The sequence below is a fragment of the Symphalangus syndactylus genome, chromosome 3, assembly GCF_028878055.3.
Source record: "Symphalangus syndactylus isolate Jambi chromosome 3, NHGRI_mSymSyn1-v2.1_pri, whole genome shotgun sequence".
Classification (NCBI taxonomy): domain Eukaryota; kingdom Metazoa; phylum Chordata; class Mammalia; order Primates; family Hylobatidae; genus Symphalangus; species Symphalangus syndactylus.
In genome coordinates this window covers 19,354,108-19,375,919 of record NC_072425.2, presented here as the reverse complement: position 1 = coordinate 19,375,919, position 21,812 = coordinate 19,354,108, and the positions used below count along the sequence as shown (strand labels likewise).

Genomic DNA, 21,812 nt, shown 5'->3' with positions numbered 1-21,812 from the left:
GCCAGCAGCTCAAGAACAGCCTGGGCAACATAGCAAGACTGTCTACAACTAAGTAGAGTTCCTTTGGTTCAAGGGGAGGCCTTATGCCCAACCTTCCCCCACCACCCACCCCATACCCCTGAGGTCTCTCTGAGATGCTAGAGTTCTGAGGACAGGGACTTAGGCAGTGTTTTACTGGTGCGGTGAGCTCTTTGTTAAGGAAAAAAACCTGAATCCTGCGTCTAGTTCTTTCTCTAACCTTTCCACTCTAGCTTATCCCTTTATGCAACACAGAAGTGATTGCCTTTCATTTCTCAGAGACATGGAGAATTTATAAAATGTTACTGTTCAAAGCATCCTCAGTTCTTGGAGAGAAAGATGCTAGAACAATGACATCTTTATTGGCCGACAAGCTGAAGTGAGCGGGATTAGGAAGAAGATGTTTATCCAAAGGCAGAGGGAATCCAGCAACCTTGAGGCAAGGCCCCCCAGCAGCAGGCACTTTTCTCACAGCCTCTTGCAGGGTCAGAGGCCTCGCTGGGATGACACAAATGGCAGGAAGGGAGTGGGGTGGCCTTCCTCCTTCCCCTGTGTCCCCCTAAGTTCTCCCTTTTTGCCAAGCTGTAGGCGAATGAGTTGAACACATAGTCCAGCAGAGTTTGACAAAAAATTAAACACCCACCCATAAATGAAGCAATGTGGCATGTGCCCAGTCTATCAGCCCCCGTCAGCCCCTGTTTAGTCAGGGTTATCTCAAAAACTTGAATTGTATTATAAACACTTGCTGGCCTTTACATTTCTTATTGTTCCTTTTGAGTAAGTAATTCCTTATAACATCTGTTCTCAAATTTAGTGAATGTTGGACACCGGGGATTAATAAAAATTAGATGCTCAGTCTATACTCCAAGTTACTGAATCACAATCTACTAGGGTGGGCCCTAGGTAACTGCATTTTAAACAGGCTTTGCAGATAATGCTTGTCTGTACCAGACTTTGAGAACCATTATCTTATAGCGTTCTCTAGGCAACTAACAAACTCTTATATAGTTTAAATTTTTTTCTTTCACAGAGGAATTTCAGTGTGATCTATGTGCCCTTTCTGCCCCTTGATAGGACTGGAGTCCTAAAAATGATTAAGTGATTAATCTAAATGCTACACCCAATTACTTAACTGCAAAAGTATAATATGCCAAAATACATAACTGGACTGTATCTACTTTGATAATTTAAGTGGAGGAATGCCAACCCAGCAGTGATCTCTTCTGTAGGACCAGGCAAGAGTTTAATTATGAGCTGGTAGGTCATGCAGCTGCCAATAATCTAGAGGGTGCTGACACTTCCAGCATGATGGATATATCTAAATCTAGGCGTTCACCACCTTGGGAAATCCCCAGCTTCCCTCCATCTCACAGGGAAGGAAGGCAGGTCCAGGTCTGACTGGTCAAGTTCCCCAAATGGAAAGGGGAAGGGAGCACAAAGGGAAATGAGGGCTCTGGTGAGTGCAAATTCCCAGCAGAAATCTGGCCCTGTGCCCCCAGCTCCCGGGGCCAGGCTGCTGAGGTCAGGAGGTGGGCTGCAAGGTTCTCTGTTGCCATCAAGACTGAACAGGATAGGGGCACATGTCAGGCTCTGGGCACCATAATACAATCCCATTTGATTAAGAAATTTCTGGTAATGAATTAAAACAGACCCAAGGAAAAAAGGACACGGTGGCAATATATTCTCCTGGCACCCAGCACACAGAAGGGAAGAGAGGGGAAAGAGAGAAAGGAGACATAAATAAAAGGGACTACTCACTGGGGCTTTTTTCTTCAGCAAGGTCACAGGCACAGAGCAGGTCGGAATCGATTGAGATGGGTTTCTGCTTAATCCAAAACTTAGTGCTGGCTTTCTGATTCGTAACAGGGTCTATCTCTACTTTGTCTCCAGAGATACCTGTAAGCCAAGGGGAGGACAAAAAAGAAACCACAAGTAGAAGGTGCAAGTGATTTCAGGGCAATCATTTGACCTGTTTTATAAATCCGAAATTGCATGAACACGAGCTCTTTCTTAGGGCTTTGGGGAATGCCATGGGTTTCCTGAGACAAACATACGGACACTCCAAATGGCACACACAAGTTGCACACAGTCTGGTTTCCTGGGTGGGTGAGTTGAGGGTGGGGGAACACCCCCAAACTATATGAGAAGGTATTAAGAAACAAGCCTTCTTAGATATAACATGGATCCAACACAGAGAGGCTATTTACAGCCGTACATTATCTCTATATTGTAATGAAATAACTATCAGGTTTATTTAAAAAACAGTTTTGATTGGTGCTCTGAGTTGTTGTTCTCATTTAAGAAGATCTGGGGTGGACAGATACATCTGTAACATCCCTATGTTTAAACAGCTAAGCTACCAATGAACAGCTTCTGATCTGAAACAGCCTTATACACTAAAAAGAATAAAATAACTCTTCCTTTCTGTGACACTAAATAATTATCCAACTTGTATTTAAGGGAAGTCACGAGAGGATTAAAAGGTCCCTTATATAAAACCTTCCAAGTTCAAGTCTTGGAGCCTGGCTTCAGGCTGCAGAGGTCATTGACCCCTGCTGAGGGCGAAACTCGGCACTGGGTGTGAGCTTTACGCAACAAAGACTTTATGACAGGAATCCAGAATGTTCAATACTGGCACTTCAGATTTTATTTCCAGAGCTTAAAAGACAACACGTTGTACAGTGACCGGGAATAAAGGTGTTTGCAGAACAAAGGTAACGCCAGTTATGGGAGGGGCCCTGGAATAAGTGCGGAAATGCACAGTAACCACTTTCCCAGTACTACAGAGTACACGCTCAGCCCAACACACATCACCTAGGCTAGACGTGCTCTTTTCCCTCTTTCCCTGAAAATTAAGGAATCTGTTCATGAAGTGAGACAAAAACCTTTAACATGCCTTCTATAGTGGGCCCCATATGGAACCTTAAAAGTAATTAATTTTTAGGCCATAGTTTAAAGGTCAAGGTCAAAGTGAAAAAAAAACAAAATGAAGATATAAGAAATAATTAAAATAACCAAATGTACAAAGTGAAACAGAAAAGACATAGTTAACATATTTCATCCTACGAATCACACTCAAATTTTTGAACAAAATGTGAGAAAACTTAGTAAGCCAAAAGCAGCAGCAGATAAAAGAAACAGTTCAATTAACCCCCCCGCAAAATAAAACACACACACACACCCCAACCACAGTCTGACAGCAAATTTAAAATTAAAAAAACAAATACAAACAAAATCCTAGTGATTAGGTCTGCTACATGCTCCATTCATTTACATTTTATTTTATGAATAAATAAATCCCAAATACCAGCTAGACAAAGGCAGAAGAACGTGTGCAGACAGACTACAGTTGAGGCTCCTCTGCTGCCTCCAGGGGAGACAATGCAGCGATGGCTGCTGTACCCTGGTCAGTACGTGTGGTCTTTGGTAAAGATGAACAATTGGTATTTTTTACTAATCGAACGCTGGAATTTGCCATTAGACCTATTTCAGGAACAGCATATTTCAATTAGGCATAATGTCGTAAGTCCAGCTGACTCTGGATGTTCAGGTCTAGATGATTTCAGGAGGGTGAGAATGTATCAGGAGACCAATTTTATTACATTTCAGTTAAAACAGATTACGACTACCCAGTTACACTCTTGCCTCCAATTTGGTCATTAATTGTTAAAGATCTGGACGTTTCTATAGTTCCCTGAAAGAAGTACTGAAGCCATGGTTGTGGGGTGTGTGTGTGTTTGTGTGTGTGTGTTCCCCTTCTTCTACTTCTTGACATTTATAAAAGTCAAAATGAGCGGAGCAGAATAAATGTGCATATCTCTCATGTGAAAATAAACCGTGCTCCACATTCTTTTCTCAGAAAGAATGGGGAAAAAAATCATCACCAGAGACATGGTTTTAAAATTTTGTTCTATGGCCCTGCAACTCTTGAAGCCGTAGTCAGTCAATACTGTTAATGTACCTTGTTAATTTGATAGGATTTGTCAGGTAACTCCACTGGAAAATTATATAAAACTGTTCCAGATGAAAAGATGATAGTGACATGAATTAAAGTGATAGAACAATAGTGGAATATAAACCAGAAATGACACCCAAAGTGGCTGTTGATTTATTGCCGTACTGAGTTTGGTTCTAGGCTCCCATGTATATTAGTGCTACAAATCTGGGTCCATTTAGCAGAGGGATGCTCATACATACATCACCAGCTCCTGCTCCAAGCCAAGGTCACTCCCCATTGCATCAATCTTTTCAACAGAGCCTACTTCACAAAGCAGGACTTTTGTAACCATTTCAGATGTAACAGACTCTCGTCCTCTTTCATCTTTCTTTTATCATGTAAAGTACACTTTAACTTCTATTATTTTTATCTGCAAATTGTTACCGTATAGTTCATCCATTACCAGCAGTATCTCTGCATCAATTGCCTAAGCTCTGCACAGCCACAGAACACTTTCCCAATGACGCCCTTTCCTGGGGTTATTGTGCAGTTACTGTTCACAGAGGGAACCCCAAGACCAGAGCTTGGGGATGAAGATGTGGGAGATGAATGCAATAGGTTCAAGATGGGCAGACAGGTGGAATATCATTTAAACAATTGGTGTGTTCCAAAAAAGTTGCACATGAATCAGATTTTTTTTTCTGAATCGAATCACATTTTCCCACTGACTTCTAGTTCCAGAGCTACTTTATCTTCATTTTAGATTGATCTGTAATTGGCAGGGGCTCCCAACACTTTAGTTTTAGGTTTCTCTGCCCTGTAGGCTTTCAGTCAAGTAGTTAATGATCTGTAAAACACTTGCCTGCCTAGAGGAGTCACTATTTAAAGGAACCTGTAGGGGAATCTTTCCTGATGGGAAAAATCCTTTTGTACGTTAAATAATCTTACCCTCTTAATACTTGTGTGAGTCTCAGCTTCTTAAGGCAGCGCAGGCAGCACCACAGCACCCTATCTGCTCCTGCCCCCATGTGGCAGCCCTCAGCCTGAGGCAGTCCACAGGAGAAGCCCTCTTCCTGAGCACCCCCAAGAGGAGCCCTCTTCCTGAGCACCCCCAGGAAGAGAGCACACCTACTGCAGAAAAGAGAAAGAAGGCCCAGAATCCAGCCTGGAGGCAAACAGAGGCCTCTCTGTCCTTGGCTTTGGAGCCCTCGGTAGTCTTCTTAGTTACAAGGAGGAGTTGGCTTGGTGGAAGGGAGATCAGTGAGGAGGCAGGTGCCACAGCCCAGGCCAGCGGTAGGGACATTTGCGGCTGGGGTGCAGTGGGGATGAGCATATTAAAGACAAAAGCGTTAGGAGTAGGCAAATGGCTGCACACAGGGTGTGAGGGAGAAGGGAGTCAGAGAGGTTCCTGTGGCATCGCCGTGGTGATGAGGGGTGGGGGAAGAGGTTGTGGAAGCCAGGCTAGTGGGGTTGCAAGTGCAGAGGTTGAGTAGTACCCCACTTGTCACTGCCACTTCTCTATGCTAAGGGGAGTGAGCGGGTTGTGGGCAGAAGCAGCACTGTCTCCCTGTGACAGCAGAGCACCGGGAGAAGAGGGCTGCTACACGCACAGTCCCTGTAGCTCAGACTCCTTAAGGCAAAGGCCTGGGCCAAGAGCAAAGGTGCAACCCCGGTAGGCTCACTGCCGTTTCTGCTTCAGCAGGCTCGGGCACCAGGGATCATTCAGTACAATTTTCTCCTTAGGCCCAACAGGCATGACGCCAGTTATAGACACCATTCACTGAGCACCTCCAGTATTAACATAACAGCTAACATTAACTGCCATCAACAATGTGCCAGCATGGTTAGAAATCCACTGTATGCACGGACTCAAATCTCTTAATAACCTCATAAAGTTGGCTACTATGTTCATCCTACTCTACTGACGAGGAAACAGAAACACAGGGAGGTTAAGTAACTTGCCCAAGATCACCCAGCTCAGAAGTGGCAAAGCTGCAATTTGAACTCAGGAAGTCTGGTTCCAGAATGTGTCCCCTCAGCCACTACACTATTCTGCAAAAACTGTGCTAAATGTTTCACATAACATATCCCAGGAGAGGGGAAGGTGCTTGCCTAGGTCAGGGAGCATCTAAGTGGAACAGCCACTGTTCAAACCCAGAGCTGCCTGGGTCTCAAGTCCTGGTTCTTTCTGCTGCTCTGCACCGCCTCAGCCGTGTCAGAAGATGTATTAATAATAAGGAGCTCTGTCCAAGCAGTCCTCCACCTCCTCTCTCAATTTTCACCAAGGAACAAATAAATGTTCACAAATGCCAATAAATGCACACATCTATTTTTTGTACATACATGGCAAATTGGAGCATGAAATCCGATCGATATTCTTTCTGACCGCTGAGCATAGTTTTGATTTCCTCAGCTAAAGTTTTTGCATAAAGTCATTTAAGGAATGGCAGAGGCACTCCTTACAGTGTCACGTATGCACTGTTTTAAGTAATTCAAATTATAAATGTATTTCCAGAAACTGGCTTTTGTTACATTGACATTTCTCCAACTTAAGTGGCCAATAGCAGAGGAATAGTTGATCCAACAATGACAAAATACAAAATAACCATGAAAAGTTTTGACTTGAAAAATCCTTATAACACAATAGTAAGTGAAAAGGACAGGAAAACCATTTATAAAAAAAGATATCAAAAGGATGTGCTCCAAAAACTGGTACCAGTGGTCAACTCTGGTTAGTAGAATTATATCCTTTCCTTTTCTGTATTTTTTCCAAAATAAACATTTCACCAAAAATACAAACAAACATCACTTTGAAAGCTGACACTTTTTGGTTTCCACTTCAGAATTCAGTCTCCTTTCTCGACTGCTAAAATGTGGGGAAGGATAAGTATGCTGAAGTCTTGATAATGGTGAAGTAATCCTCAATGAAAGAACGCTTCCTTCTAGCAGTTCTTTAGCAGAACTTTTTTTTCTTTTTTTTTAGCAGAATTTCTCTAGCAGAACTTCTAGCAGTTCTAGTGGTATGCCAGGGGCTGTGCTGCTGGGAAGGGCTCATGAGCTACACTACACCCAACCTGGTGCCCCTCTCAAAAGTGGAGCCCGGCAGGCTTCTTTCCAGCTCTGGCAGGTGGGGAAGAAGAGAGCACGGGGGCTGGCTGGGAGCAGCCAGGGTCAGCCCCTTCTCTTGGAAACACGGGAGGCAGTTTGTCTCCCTTACCAGCTCTCTCCCCTAACCACTTATCCACAGCCATCCGTCATGACCTTTTCATGCTCCAACTTCTGACAGCTTCCAGATACAGTGAGTCAAACTTCACTGGAAGCAAACTATCACACCAACTGTCAAAGGCAGAAAACATTGCCTGATTGCTGTCCTACATCAACGCCAGCATATAAATCCTTTCTTAACAAGACAGCTCAAAATAAACAAAAACGCAACTCTAATGTGTATACAGCTCTCTGGGGAAACTATTTGTGCAAGCCTTTAGAGTTATCACAAGGAGACCTTTGTCTGCTTTAACCAAGATTTCCATAAAAGGAAATTAGCACCGCATAGCATCTTTTTCTAACACAGACTGAGCACCCACTCTGGGTAGCCCTCACACTAGGTCCTTTTGTGTACAGTGGCTTATTGAGAGCTTAGAACGCCTCTAATCAGGAAGGCACTATTAGCCTATCTTACATTTAAAGAGGGGGCTTAGGGGTAGGAAATCTGGAGTCAGAAAGTCCTCTGTTCAAATGTCAGCTTTCCTACTTCCTAACTACGTGACTTTGGAAAAATTTCTATAAAACAGAGATGATGATAATAGTTACCTCATGTGCTTGTTGTGAGGATTAGGTGAAATAAGGCATGACAAGGGCTTGGAATTGTGCCTGATACATAGCTAGCGAAGAATATTACTCCTTCTAATGACTATTATCAGAAGTCAGGCACTGTGTTAAGGATGTGACACGGACTCAGTGATGAGGGTCGAGTCTGGGGAGCTCAGGGAGCCATGAGAGGGAGGTGAATAAAGGACCTGCCTGGCCCTAGAATTGGAGGGCAAGAAGAATTCTCCCTGGGACCTTCTCTACATCCCAGTCTTGGGAGCACCAGGATCCAGCTTGGGAGACCAATGCCTTCACCCCCACAAATCCCTCCAGTAACCTCCCATCACCAAGTGTCACTGGGCATGTCTCTTCCCCACAACCTCCAAGAGTTCAATTCAAATCAGGAAGAATGTTCTCAGACCTGGATTGTGGAAACTTTTGTGCTAGGGAATCCTCATCCTACTGGGCGTCCAGGCCAAAAATTTGGAGGCCCTGATTGTGCTGGCACATCCCCACTGGTATTATCCTGGGCAAAGTCACTGCTCCCTTGGTAAGCCTGAGCATTCTCCTTTGTAAAATGTACTAGCCTATGGTGAATCAAATTAGTAAACTGGAGAGCTTGGGTTCAAGTCCAGGTCTAGCTGCCTGGTGAGTTCTGACTTGCCAGCTGTTTCCTATTGTCCCACAGGAGACTGCTTGACTCTTGGGAGGTACAACCTCCCCTATGGTACTCTTAAAATACCCCCTTAAAAAGCTAAAACACCACTTTGGCAAAAATTAAGGCATTTAACATTTCATTTCTTAGTGTATTTCCTGTTATTATTTGCTCAGATATCATAAGCTGTGGTTCATTCATCAATTTCCTACAGCTTTGAATCTAAGGCTACAAACGTCCCACTGCTGTTAAATCCTGGAGCAGCTTTTTATACAATTCTACAATCCTCTTGTCTTCAGGTTACCTAGAGCCTATGAAAGCCTGGAAAAGCCCCCGGGGAGTGCCACTGAACAACTCTTCGCCAGAGTGGATTTTGCTGAATATACACAGCCAATCGATAGCATCCACAGAGCAGTCAGGAAAGTCTTTGAAACTTGTCTGAATTTACACACAAGATCAGACACACAGGCTGTTTGGGCTTAATGAGACCTTAGAGATCACCTAGTCTGGGGTTTTCATTCTCCACATGAAAAAATTGAGGCTCAGGGCTGGGACATGACTTGGCTGATGTCACCCATTAATGACAGAGCTGTAACCATAATTCATATCCCCATACTACCAGGCCAGGGCTTAAACAGATCAGCTCACCTGCCATGCAGGAGAACTGCATATTCACACACTGACCAAATGCATTACAATAAAAAAGCGCTGTCTCCAGCAGTTTAAGGCACCCAAAATAGATGACAAAACCATATTTCAGGTCACAACTAAAATGAAACCCAGTAGAGTCTTACTTTCTTGAGATCAAGTAGATTTCTAGGCCCCAGGATCACTGGTTTCATTCAAAGGACTAACCATTCTGAAACGGTTTGGGAACCACAGCTAAAAGCTGCCAATTCCAATATGTGGTCAGTAAGAGACTCAATGACAAGTCCGAGCGTACCTGACTAGACTGTTAGGCTTGGCACACAAAACAAGGAGTGGCCTGGACACGAACGAACGCAGAGCAGCAGTCAGCACAGGACACGGCACCAGGGCAGAGCTTATGAAATCAGACCTGGGACTGTTTAATCCCAGAAAGACCTGTCTTTGGATGAGAGTGCTAAGTTCTCTCTGCAGAGAAGGCATTTACAAAGATTCTGCACTAGGACAGTTAACCAAACTACTCTCAGTAAATGGATACCTCAGGTGAGCCTATGACGTCAGCCAGGAAGCAGTAGGCCCTAAGAGAATTTACAGTATCACTTGTAGAGTGGGGAAAACCTGATCTTCCCTATGTTCAGGCCCTGTGGTGCTGTTGGAGCTCAGGTGCCAAACATGAGGAAGTGATTAAAGGAGCACAGAACTCTGGATGAACTCTCATGAATCCGACTCCCATTAATTCCATTATGCCAGTGCTTCTCAACTTCTTCCAATTCTCAATTCTTTCTCAGCCACCTGAGGAACCTGACACATTGTCATTAATAACCCTGGGTTACTCCATAGGAATTCTCAAAAGGGTGGCTCTGGGAGCAGGGAGCCAGAGGAAGCTAGGCCTTAAGAAAAAGCCCACAGTGTTTCCAATATTCCCAGTTAGGTGATTTTTCCCTAAGCCAATCACTGCATTTAGTGCAAAAGTGGTAACGGAGTTTTCTGGAGGCAGTCTTGATAGTATGCATCCTCTGCCTTATCAGTTCATTAGTATAAGTCAATTCCAAAGTTTGGTTCAGGACATGCTGTCACAATAGGGACTGAACAATCATTTAATATCAGAATTGCCATCTTCAAATTACTGAATGGACCCAGGGATTTCTGAGTTAAATGTGACGCACGCCTCCTTCTGATTGTGTCTTGGAATGGAGAGGGGCACCTCCTTAGTGTTCAACGGGAAAGTGAAATGGAAATATGGAAGATCAATCCACTTCCTGAGAATACGCATGTTCAGATTATGTGATTACTTGAACTGTACTCCACAGGTACCCCGCTGGAAACTAACAAGGAAAAATGTTTTATTCATGCGGCCACCCAGAACCATGTTTAGCGTGAGAGTGAGCCTGAGGAGTGAGGCAGTCCAGGCTACCGCTGCTGCTTTCACTCACTATTGTGCTGTTACTGTGTTTCTTAAGTTTGCATGTTGTATACTTAAAAATAACACCGTAATAAAGTCCTTTGAGTGCCGGCCTGTGGTTGACTAGTGGGTTAAATAATAACTGCGGTAGGAAAGATAAGGCAGGGAAGACAAGAAATGGCAAATATGCTGCCTCTCATCATGCTCAGGCCCAGCGCAGACATTTTTAATCAATCACAGAGTTTCTTTATGTTGCCCTCAGACACAGCTGGAGATGCTGCCTCAGCATAATGCTCTGGGCAGCCGTTATAAACTTGACTGGAGCCAGCTGATGAGACGAAACCTTTTTGCCTTCTCTAGGACGTGTGGTATTGTACTTGATATTTTCATAAAGAACTACCATAATCACAAGTCTTATGATTACACATACTGGATAGTTTTATGAAAAGATAATGGAAATAGCCATGGAACCTCTTGGTAGAAGTCATTTTCTATCATTTATCTATAAATCCTATACAGACTCTGTATATCCTACACAGAATTATTTTATTAGGTTATAGATGAGATGCTGATAAGATGGAATTCATGGTATCTTACGTGTTCAGTAACAGATCCCTTCGGTGACAGGGGAAGGGTCTACACTGATAAATGAGGCAAACGAACCAAGTGAGTACAAGTGGTGCAAATATCAAACCACTTCTCAGGGTGAGACTGCATCAGAAAAACCAGGTTGACCTGCCCAGTCAGTAAAAACAAGCTTGGACAAAGAGATAAGGGGTAAGAAAGTCCTTTCAATACTGTGAGTGTGTGTCCCCTAAACACCACAATCTAGGGGAGATATTGAGCCAGCAGGCCTGGGATGAGGCCAGGGACTGGGTGACTCTGATATATGTTCAGGGTCAGACCCACTGCCCTGAGGTGCTCTGCATATAAGAGGTGTTCACTGTGGGGATGTCTTGGCCCTCTCTGCCATGGTTCTCGCATTGGTTTCTGTGCATTCCCTTGGCTGCTGCATTGTAATTTAGCTTCTGCCAGCCAGCCAACAAATATTTATTGATAATATACTATGGGTTTCTTAGCTTGTGGCTGCATTCTCCGCTTGACCTGTTCTGTTTCAATGTTCCCCTAACTGCCAGCCTTGGCCCATTTGGGTAGCACATATCTCAGTGTGCGACCTCCCTCAAGTGGTCAGGCACACAGGATCAGGTATATGGGAGATCAAGTTAATGGAAATAACCTCAACGTGGTAGAATCTCGAGTAAGGCTACACTTGAAGGACATCTGTACTTTTTAGGACTGACAGAGGGAAAGCAGACAAGGTGAAATATTCCAAGAATGTTTTAGAGAAATACAGGAATGGTTTGGAATGACGACTTTGTTTGGTAAGATTCTGGGCTGGTAAAGCAGGAATGGCAAAGATATTTCAATTTAAGAATTACCTTCAATTGATGGGTAGGGGTTGCTTATAGGACTGTGTTGAAATGAATTCTGAGGTTAGGTCTGGGCCCAGAGGGAGGAAGCGCAGTGGCTGATGAACAACATCTAAAGTAAAGAGGGGGAGGGTATCACAGTACATGGATATCCATCTCCAGATACTAGGGGCGGGAGAAGAGCAGGAATATGCACAAGTTTAGGAACTGGCCAACTAGAAGTAATCACTTCCTTCGTGCAGTTATTTTTTCTTTATATATATAAATTTAGAGACAGGGTCTTGCTCTGTTACTCAAGCTGGAGTACAATGGCATGATCCTAGCTCAATGCAGCTTTGAACTCTTGGGCTCAAGGGATCCTCCTGCCTCAGCCTCCTAAGTAGCTAGGACCACAGGTATGCACCACCACACCCGGCTAAGGTTTTTAAATGTTTTGTAGAGACAGGGTTTTGTCATGTTGTCCAGACTGGTCTTGAATTCCTGGCCTCTAGCAATCCTCCCACATTGGCCTCCCAAAGTGCTGAGATTACAGATGTGAGCCATCCTGCCTGGTCCGGGGGTGAATTATTAATGACACCTGTGGATTGGCACCTGTGGTATGACAGATTGGGGCTGGTGTATGGAATTGGGCTTCTGCCTCAGTTCTGCTGGAACTCTCCGTATATCTGATGCCTGAGGTGTGGAAGAGTTGGTACTAAGTAACAGCTATGTGCCTCTCAACACAGTGGTTTATATAAACCATGTTCTTCCACACTCCTCCAAGCCTCAGTTTTCTCAGTCATCAAGTGGGAACAACAATATTAGTATGCTGTGTAGATCAAATGAGGTTATCAGGGAGAAAGCTCTTGGTGTATTGTAAGTTGTCATAGTTCCACGGAGAATTAGCACAATGATTTGCATCTAAGGCAGAGTAGTTAGGCTCAGGACTCAGACAGTCTTGGATTCTTATTCCACCTTGATTACTTACGAGACTTTTCCTACACGCCAGTTTCATCATATTAAAAATGGTGATAAAATCGGTACTATCTAATAAGAGTGCTTCGATTTCAGGCGCCAGTGCACGCAAAGAGAACAATTAGCAAAGTGCTTGGCACACAGTAAGCACTTGATAATAACTGCTTTGTAAAAATTCTATTTCTTATTACTATTATTTTAAAAGACCAGAGCTGTGTCATATGTTTCATTAATGGGGTTTTTCGGTCATAGAAAATTCTGGTGGAGGCCAGGCGCGGTGGCTCACGCCTGTAATCTCAGCATTTTGGGAGGCCGAGGTGGGTGAATCACCTGAGGTCAAGAGTTTGAGACCAGCCTGACCAACACGGTGAAACCCCGTCTCTACTGAAAACACAAAAATTAGCTGAGCGTGGTGGTGCGTGCCTATAATCCCAGCTACTTGGGAGGCTGAGGCAGAAGAATTGCTTGAACCCAGGAGGCGGAGGTTGCAGTGAGCCGAGACTGTACCATTGCACTCCAGCCTGGGCAACAAGAGCAAAACTCCATCTCAAAAAAAAAAAAAAAAAAAAAAGTCTGGTGGAAAATCAATTGAAGTTTGGGTCTTGCAGGTCAAAATTTGAGTCTCTCATCCCCTGACTTTCTCAGAAACAGCTGGAACAGTGGCCACTACCACCCCATCAGAAGACAAGCAACTGTGGTGGCACTGCAGAGCCTGGGGATTCTGATCCTCAGCTGCGGCTCTTACTACCACTAATGCAGCGTGGACCAGTGGTTTTCTGTGGAATCAGCAGGGATGCTGGGCAAATGCCACACACACTTACTTTCCACTTAAAAAATGTTGCCACAGGGACCAAGTGACATCTCTGTTCTGATTGACACAGGATGGACAGGTGGAGGCGACCATCCATCAGTGTCAGGAAGGACCTGAAGCACCTGGCTAGTCAGGTGAAATAAAGTGAATTATTTACCCGCTCAAAATCCAGCTGCTCACTTGAATACTCATACAGGGTGTGCTGTTTGCCTCCCTACTCTTGGCAGTAGAATGTTTCAGGAAGAAAGAATTTCTGGATTGCTAGGTGTGGGTTTTTGTTGTTGTTAGAATGTGAGGGTGATATCTGCTTTGTAAGGAGGGAGAGAGGGTCTTCAATTACATACCTGTATAATCTACGTGGGACGGGAAAATGGGTTTACTTATTCAGTGCATGATATAATATCGATGGGCAGTTTGTCTGATTGTCACAAACTTCCTTAGGACTAATTAATGAAATTTCTGATTAGAATGATAAAGACTGAACTTTGAGGACAGAAACAAACGTTCTGACATCACCTCTTTTAGAAGCCCCTCTGAAATGCGACTCTACACCAGAGGGTGCCATGTGTGTCACTGGAAGCATTCCAAGCATTCACAAGTGACGCCCCAGCCTCCAGTCACCTCACTTCCAACAACCAGGGAGATACTTGCATGACCGTCATCATTCACGTCTACCTGACAAGTCTCCATTACGGCCACAAGTAGGACTTTGCCAGGAGAGCCACCCCCTGATCTAAGTGATCTGGTTTAATACTTTCAAGATGGTGGACCTGGAGAGAAGGCAATAGGCAAAATAAATAATAATGACAATGATAATAACACTACGATGAGCTACCACTTAGAATATGCTTCTATGGGCCAGACACTTTCATAGAATGTTAAAAGGTAAACATTATTATCCCCATTTCATACATGGTGAAAACTAAGATTGAAAAGGGAAAAGACTTGTCCAGGTGACACTGCAGTTAAGTGGCAAGGCTGGGATTCGAACTCAGTGCTGACTGACTGCAGAGCTTGGGCTCCTCCCACAGAGCCTTTTGTGGACTTTTTCCTTTGAAATAATTTACATGTCAGGCTCTAATGAATTAAAGTTTGTCTTTTTTGCCTCTGGAAAAAAGTGGGGAAAGAAGCCCACGATCTTGGTTATCATTCCAAGGCAGCACTTTTCACACTGGGGAATGAGCAGGGATGGATTTGCTGATGATGCTCACCTAGGCCCTTGCTTTGACCCTCTGTCTTGACCACAGTTGGGCTACTTATTGGGCTTCTTTTTTTCCTTTGAGACAGAGTCTAACACTGTCGCCCAGGCTGGAGTGTAATGGTGTGATGACAGCTCACTGCAGCCTTGACCTCCCAGACTCAAGCAATCTTCTCACCTCAGCCTCCTGAGTAGCTGGGACTACAGGCAGGCACCACCACACCTGGCTATTTTTGTATTTTCTGCAGAGATGGAGTCTCACATCATGTTGCCCAGGCTGGTCCTGAACTCCTGAGCTCAAGTGATCTGCCCACCTTTGTCTCCCAAAGTGCTGGGATTACAGACGTGAGCCACGGCACCCAGCCTACTTACTGGGTTTCTTAAAAGTAGGCCCATTCAGAAAAAGCAGGCCCTTTGCTATTGGGCAACTACTGCAGCTAAACACAAACTGGATGTTTGAGTGGCATTCTTACTTTCATAAATTGAAAGTGTGGCCGGGCGTGGTGGTTCACGCCTGTAATCCCAGCACTTTGGGAGGCCGAGGAGGGTGGATCACCTGAGGTCAGGAGTTCGAGACCAGCCTGGCCACATGGTGAAACCCCGTTTCTACTAAAAATACAAAAAAAATTAGCTGGGCATGGTGGTGGGCGCCTGTAATCCCAGCTACTCGGGAGGCTGAGGCAGGAGAATCACTTGAACCCAGGAGGCAGGGGCTGCAGTGAGCTGAGATCAAGTCATTGCACTCCAGCCTGGGCAACAAAAGCAAAACTCTGTCTAAAAAAAAAAAAAAGAAGAAGAAAGAAAGTGTACACACAGAAAAAGTGCACAAATCATGAGTATATATACCATGACTTTTCCACAAAGTCTACAGACCCATGTAATCAGCACCCAGATCAGGAAACAGACTCTTTCCAGCTTCCCAGAAGCCCTTCTCCAGCCACTACAACCATCTTACCGGGAATGACCAGTATCTTTACTTCTTACATATTTCCTTGTATTTGTGAATGTCATATAAATAGAATCATATAGTATGCACTCTTTTATTTTTGAGAACTGGCTTCTTTTTGATCAGTCTTATTTCTGAAATACAGTAGGAAAAACATCCCCAGGAGGAACAACACTGAATGACTTTATAATTTAAGAATCAACACTAAATAAGCAATTTCACCACTTTAGATATTTAAGGTTTTTATGAGGAAGAAGAGCTACAGTCAGTTTTCACTTATTGTCATTCATAGGATCTTGGAAACTTCAACTTCAGGTGAAATGATGTACATAATTTTGTTCAATGTCGTTTTGTTATAATGTTGATAAGGGAAAAAATGAGTTTTGTTATATGTCATTTCACTTAAAGTTACAGTTTCCAAGAACCTATTGATGACATTAGGTGAGGACTTAATGCAGAGGGGGAAAAAAAGGTGGGGTCTGTTTTGGTTCAAAGTTACTGAGTGCTGTCTCATCTGATCAGCCTGCTAGAATCACCATCATCTTAGCAGCTAATGCTCACTGGGCACTTGCTAGAGGCCAGGCGCCTAAGTTCTCTGCACGTGCTGCGGCATTTCATCCTCATAGTTAAAAAATTATCTTTATTTTTGCAGATAAGGAAACTGGGGATCTGCATCATTTGCCGGTGGTGATACAGCTAATAAACGAGCAGGGTTTGTACCTGGGCCTCCGACTCCTGAGTGAGCCATCTGAGTGCTACACTCTACTGCCTCCCAACTAACAGCTCTCACATAGGGAAGTTTACAACTGCAGGCCCCGTACTCAGTGCTTTACATGTGGGATTTCACTCCTTCCCCATAGCAACCCTGCGTCATTGATACTACTGATATTCCCATTCAAGCAGGATAGAATTGAGGCTCAGAAAGATTAAGACACTTGCTTAAGGTTACATGGCTGTCTATTGATAGAGCACAGTTTAAACCATTTGTGATTCTCTTGCCCATCTCTTAATCACTAAGCTGTATTGTCAGTACATTGGAAGTTCCTGTCAGTCAAGTTGGGAAGGAACATGTGAGGAGATTTTTGAGGCCTCTTATGAGTTAGCCAGGTTCAAACTAATGCCAACATTAGAAAAGATTTTATTATGACAAACATACAAAGCATTTGTGAGAAACATAAAATAAATGAACCTTAAGAGTTAAAAGGAGACGCAGGAAGAGGTGGTGTGGCAGAGACAGGGTGCAGCTCAGCTCCCTGACTGGGTGAGCCTGGCATCACTACCCATTCTTCCTCTCCCTTGGCCATTATATGGGAGACCCTTTGTTAGGGAGCAGGTGCACTTGAGTTGGTCAGACCAGGGTTTGCTCCTGGCACCACCACCTACCCACTGTGTGAGCTGGGCATGAGATTTGACTGCTCTGTACCTCATTTACCCCCTCTGTTAGATGGGGACAGTAAGAATACCCTACGTTTTAGGTAGTTAAGTAGTACATGTAAAGCACTTAACACAGTGACTAATACACAGCAGACACCTATAAAAGGCAGCCATGATGATGATGATGATGATAATGATGATGTATTCATAGTATGTTGCTTACTATGACACTTTTCCTACTCCTGTTCAGTTTAAGTCAAAACAGAAATTTAGCACATAATTAGAACAAATTAATCCCAAATATTAGTTGAAAGTTCCAAATTATATGATGAAGATCCAAATATACCTTCTGAGATCATTAAAAAGCTTCCTGAATAAAGGCCTGAATGAATAAGCAATGAGTTAGCTGAGTAAGAACAGGCAGGTGGCACCGTCACAAAGCAGTTCTAAGGATAGCAGGCAAGAGAATTACAGAATGAAAAGAATTACGGAACTTCACCGAAGTCAATCAGTTTGAAAAGAGTCTCGTTAGTTCTATTTCTAATCTTCTGCTTCATAAAAAAGAAGACAAGACAGAGCACTCAAGTGGGAAAAAGGATGTACTTCAAATTCCATTGTTTAAACATTTTCTCAGAAAACAAATTACCTTTAGTCATTCAGGTCACATAAAAGTTGTATGTTGTTTCTTTCCCCATTTCTACATAGACTGCTGACACGACGAGCCAGCTCATCATCTGCTCACACACTTACCTAGCTGTACGTCGGTTGTGAATCGCAGTCTGTGGATCATGCTGACTTTGAATGACTTGTAATGGTGGCTGCTAAGCATATCCTGTACTGTGGCTATGTCAATTTGCGAATCCTCCTCAAAAACCCCGTCTGCCCTTGAACCTGGGGAGGAAAAGGCAGTTTAACACATAAAGATACATGAGGCTTGGCAAATGGTGTCTGCTTAAAATGCTTTGGGATAAATTAAAATAATATGGGCTATTTAATTTGGAGAAGAAAAGGCTGAGCGATGACTTAATAATGCCATTCCAGTAAACAGAGAATGGTAACATATTAATCATTCAACAGTTAATTCCACAAACACTATGGCAGGTCCTTGGCTGGGCAGCAGGGATACAAGGATAGAAAAATTCCTGCTTGCTCTCAGCAGGAAGCTCAGTCTACAAGAGTGAGTCAAAAGCACAAGAGCATGGGTGGTGTTAGCAGTGTCACGGGTCTTGTTTTTTTTCTAAATGTGATTTTCCTAATCACAAAAGTAATCCACATTCCTTGAAGAATCTCTGTCCTTTCCAAGATTCCCAAAATGTCTTCTTTACTGCCTCTCACCCTGCGCCCCACAGCCTCCATGTGGGATTTCACTCGTTCCCCATAGCAACCCTGAGCCATTGGTACTACTGATATTCCCATTCAAGCAGGATACAATTGAGGCTCAGAAAGATTAAGACACTTGCTTAAGGTTACATGGCTGTCTATTGACAGAGCCCCCACTGGCTCAGGGGGCACCTGCTAGTGCTTGGGTGTGACAGTCTCATCACTGGCCTCCTGGTCACCAGGTTCTTCCTCTGCAGTCCAGCCGCCACAGGCTTTCTGATCCATTTTTCTAAAAGTTGGATCATTCATTCATTCACCAAACGCTCAGAGAGCACCCTGTGCATGCTAAGTACACTGATAGGTGACACCGGAGACAGATGAGAAGCCTGGTTCTCAACAATCTTCCCTGGCTCCACAGCCTCCTGAATGAAGAACATTTTTTTAGCCAGGCAATCAGGGCAGCCCATAATGTGCCTGAAACATACTAATATTCTTCTCACTTCTCACACATGCCTTCTCTCAGCCCTCTCAAACCCCTCAGGCTGCACAGTGCTTCAGGCTTTTATAATTCTGGGCCTTTGCTCACGTGCTGTCCTTGGCCTAGAACAGCCCTCTCATCCTCACCCAGACCTGTTGAAATCCCTCCACCCCTCCCTAGGCTAGCTCAAACTCTATCTCTCCTGTGAAATCTTTTCTGATGGTTCTTCTGGAAGTGAATTCCATAAAAGTTGGCTTATACTGGACCCTGGAGCCCGTTAGTTGTGGCCGCAACTCCTAGCTCTGCCTCTAATTTGCTGTATGATCTTGGGCAAGTTGACTTTATCTCTCTGAATTTCAGTTTTTGCCATTCACATCAAAATTTAGGTAAAGAATACATATGCTTCATAAGAACGGTGACTATTTTTCTTCTAGTGTCAGGGTGGATTATATTCAGCCTTGCTCTAGAATTGCTTAATGGTTGCTCTGTCCTAATCTGGAAGCTTTGTGAAGGTCAGGAAAGTTTCTTACTCATTTTTATATCTTCTGCAAGCAGTAAAGGCAACTGGTATGCTCTCACTAAATTTTGCTAAACAAATACTAGCTAGTATATATGAGTGCTTACCACGTGCCAGGCTTGGTGTTAAGCATTTCACACGTTACTGCATTGAAGGTCTTATAATTTTCCATATTACAGATGAGAACTCTGAGGCTTTGGGAGGCTGTCACATGCCAAGGTTACACTAAGCAAAGTTAAACTATCTCTCAGTCCCTGGACTTTGAAATGTGGACCTCTGCAGGTGCAGCTGTTGGTGCCATCACCAGTGCAGGGGGTAGAATGGGTTGGGAGGGGAGGAGCCTGTCTCGCAGAGGCTGACCACAGTAGGGTGCTCTAGGCCTCGTGTTGAGTAATCCGAGACGGTTCCACAGGGAAACCCAGGGAGAACTCTTTGGGATGGAGTTGGGGGAATGGAAAACTCTAGATTTGGGTATAAAACTGGAAAATTTTGTAACAAACTGGTAGCCTGACAATGATATGCTTTTCCTTCCCACAGTTACTGCCTACGGGGCAAGTATTTTAAGTCAAAGTTGGTGTCTGATGCTTTCACAGTGAACTCATTTATTAGGAAATTTGTGTTCTATTTGCAAACACTACAGTAATTCCCAACCTGGACCATCCCAGCACCCACAATAGTGCTTTCCTTCAGTAAGGACGTGGCCTCGCCCTTCAGTGAGTGCCTCTGGCAGAATCCCATCTCAGAGCATCTCGCACATGCTGTCCTCTTTGCTCAGGTCACCCTTCTCCCCATCTCACTCTCTCCCGGCCCCTCCCTGTTTTCCTCCTGAAGAGCAGAGCACCAGTGACACTCCAGGGAAGCCTTCCCTGGCCGCAAGCCCCCGACACTAGTTTGGCTCCTTCTGTCCCCGTATCCTGCATTTTTCTTCAGAACAGTTATCACAGGGAGTAATTGCCTGTCTCTGCCATTAGACTATAAACCCCAAGAGCACAGGGACTGCTTTCTCACCACTGCAACTCAGACACTGCCAGTGCTACCACTCAGAGGATAAAGCAGAGCTCCATAAACATGTACTGAATGAATACCAGGTGCCATGTCCACAGGAAGGTGAGGGTCAGAGAGACAGAGTGACTTAACCAACATTGCACCTCCAGGACACTGCAGAGCTTCACTCCACATCTGCAAGGGCCACTGGGTAGCCCGTTTCCTTTCTCTGCAGCACCTATGATTTTGGACAGAGATGCCATGATCCTGATCACCACTCTCTCCTGGGTAATACCGAGGCTGGCTAGGATTTGGAGTTTCGAATAATCATTCACTTTTTCCAGTCTTCATTTTTACTGAAACATAACTCCAAAACATGTTTTATTTCTATTTTAGAACTTCTTATACATGAGAATTGCAGAGAATTTTGGTAAAACACTAAAATCATTTAATGTTTTAAAAATCATTTCAAGTCATCTTTTCTGAGAAAATGCTATTATTAGATACAACTTAGCTCTGAGCTCAAGAACTTCTGTTTCCTTTACTAATTAGTGTTTTCTAAATATTGCAGGTATTTGATTTGGAAAGAGGTAACAGCTCATTATGCTAAAATGCCAATTACTAAAAAAAAAAAAACCCCACACTTAAGATTTTTACATTTTATGATGTTGGATTAAAACCAATTTAAAAATTACTATAACGTGACATATAATTTTTTACTGAGCAATTTCAATGCCAGCTGCTAATAAAGCATCTTAGCTATAAATGATAATTCAGATGCTTTTAGATAAAGTGGTGCATAAATATGGCTGGAAATTGATTTAGCTTCTTACAGAAGCTACTGAAGAATGACATATTTTGTTTAATACACCAGCTAATGTAGTCCTAAAAGCTCAAACAAGTGCCAGTTTTCACTCCTAAATTTGCTGTGGGAGATTAATGAAAACTTTATATTTTGCTGAAATGTTAATAATGGGCAGATGAGATGATAGGATTTTAGTAGAGGTCTTAAAGCTATGAAATAACCAGCAAGGCTTGTCAATATCCTTATATTAATTTTGTACAAGACTTACATAGCTGGAGCTGGCTCAACACACTAATGCTTCTTGCACTGACCTTCTACTCTCTCATAGTGTAAATTCATATCCCATTTGAGGATTTAAGTCCCCCCGATACCTGCGGGAGTTCTGAGCCTTGCCCCAGCTGACAAGGGGCGTGTCTGCGTTTATGATCAGAAGGATAACAGCACCTGAGGGAGTAGAGAAGGAATAGTCCTATACTCGCCTCCAATTCATGCTGCTCACTCCAAAGCAGGTTATCTGATGAATGGGATCAA

The 21,812-nt window shown here is 43.7% G+C and overlaps 1 protein-coding gene across 10 annotated transcripts in view; it reads right to left on the bottom strand.

Moving 5' to 3' along the window:
* MAPKAP1 (MAPK associated protein 1) overlaps positions 1–21,812 on the bottom strand; it is a 274,565-nt gene that overhangs the window by 26,260 nt on the left and 226,493 nt on the right. For all 10 annotated transcript variants that reach the window (XM_063636008.1, XM_063636007.1, XM_063636012.1 and 7 more), the window contains 2 exons: positions 17,928–18,068; positions 1,777–1,914 (listed from right to left, as the gene is read on the bottom strand). In XM_063636008.1, the coding sequence (XP_063492078.1) occupies positions 1,777–1,914; positions 17,928–18,068 (279 nt within the window). The remainder of the gene's footprint in view (positions 1–1,776; positions 1,915–17,927; positions 18,069–21,812) is intronic.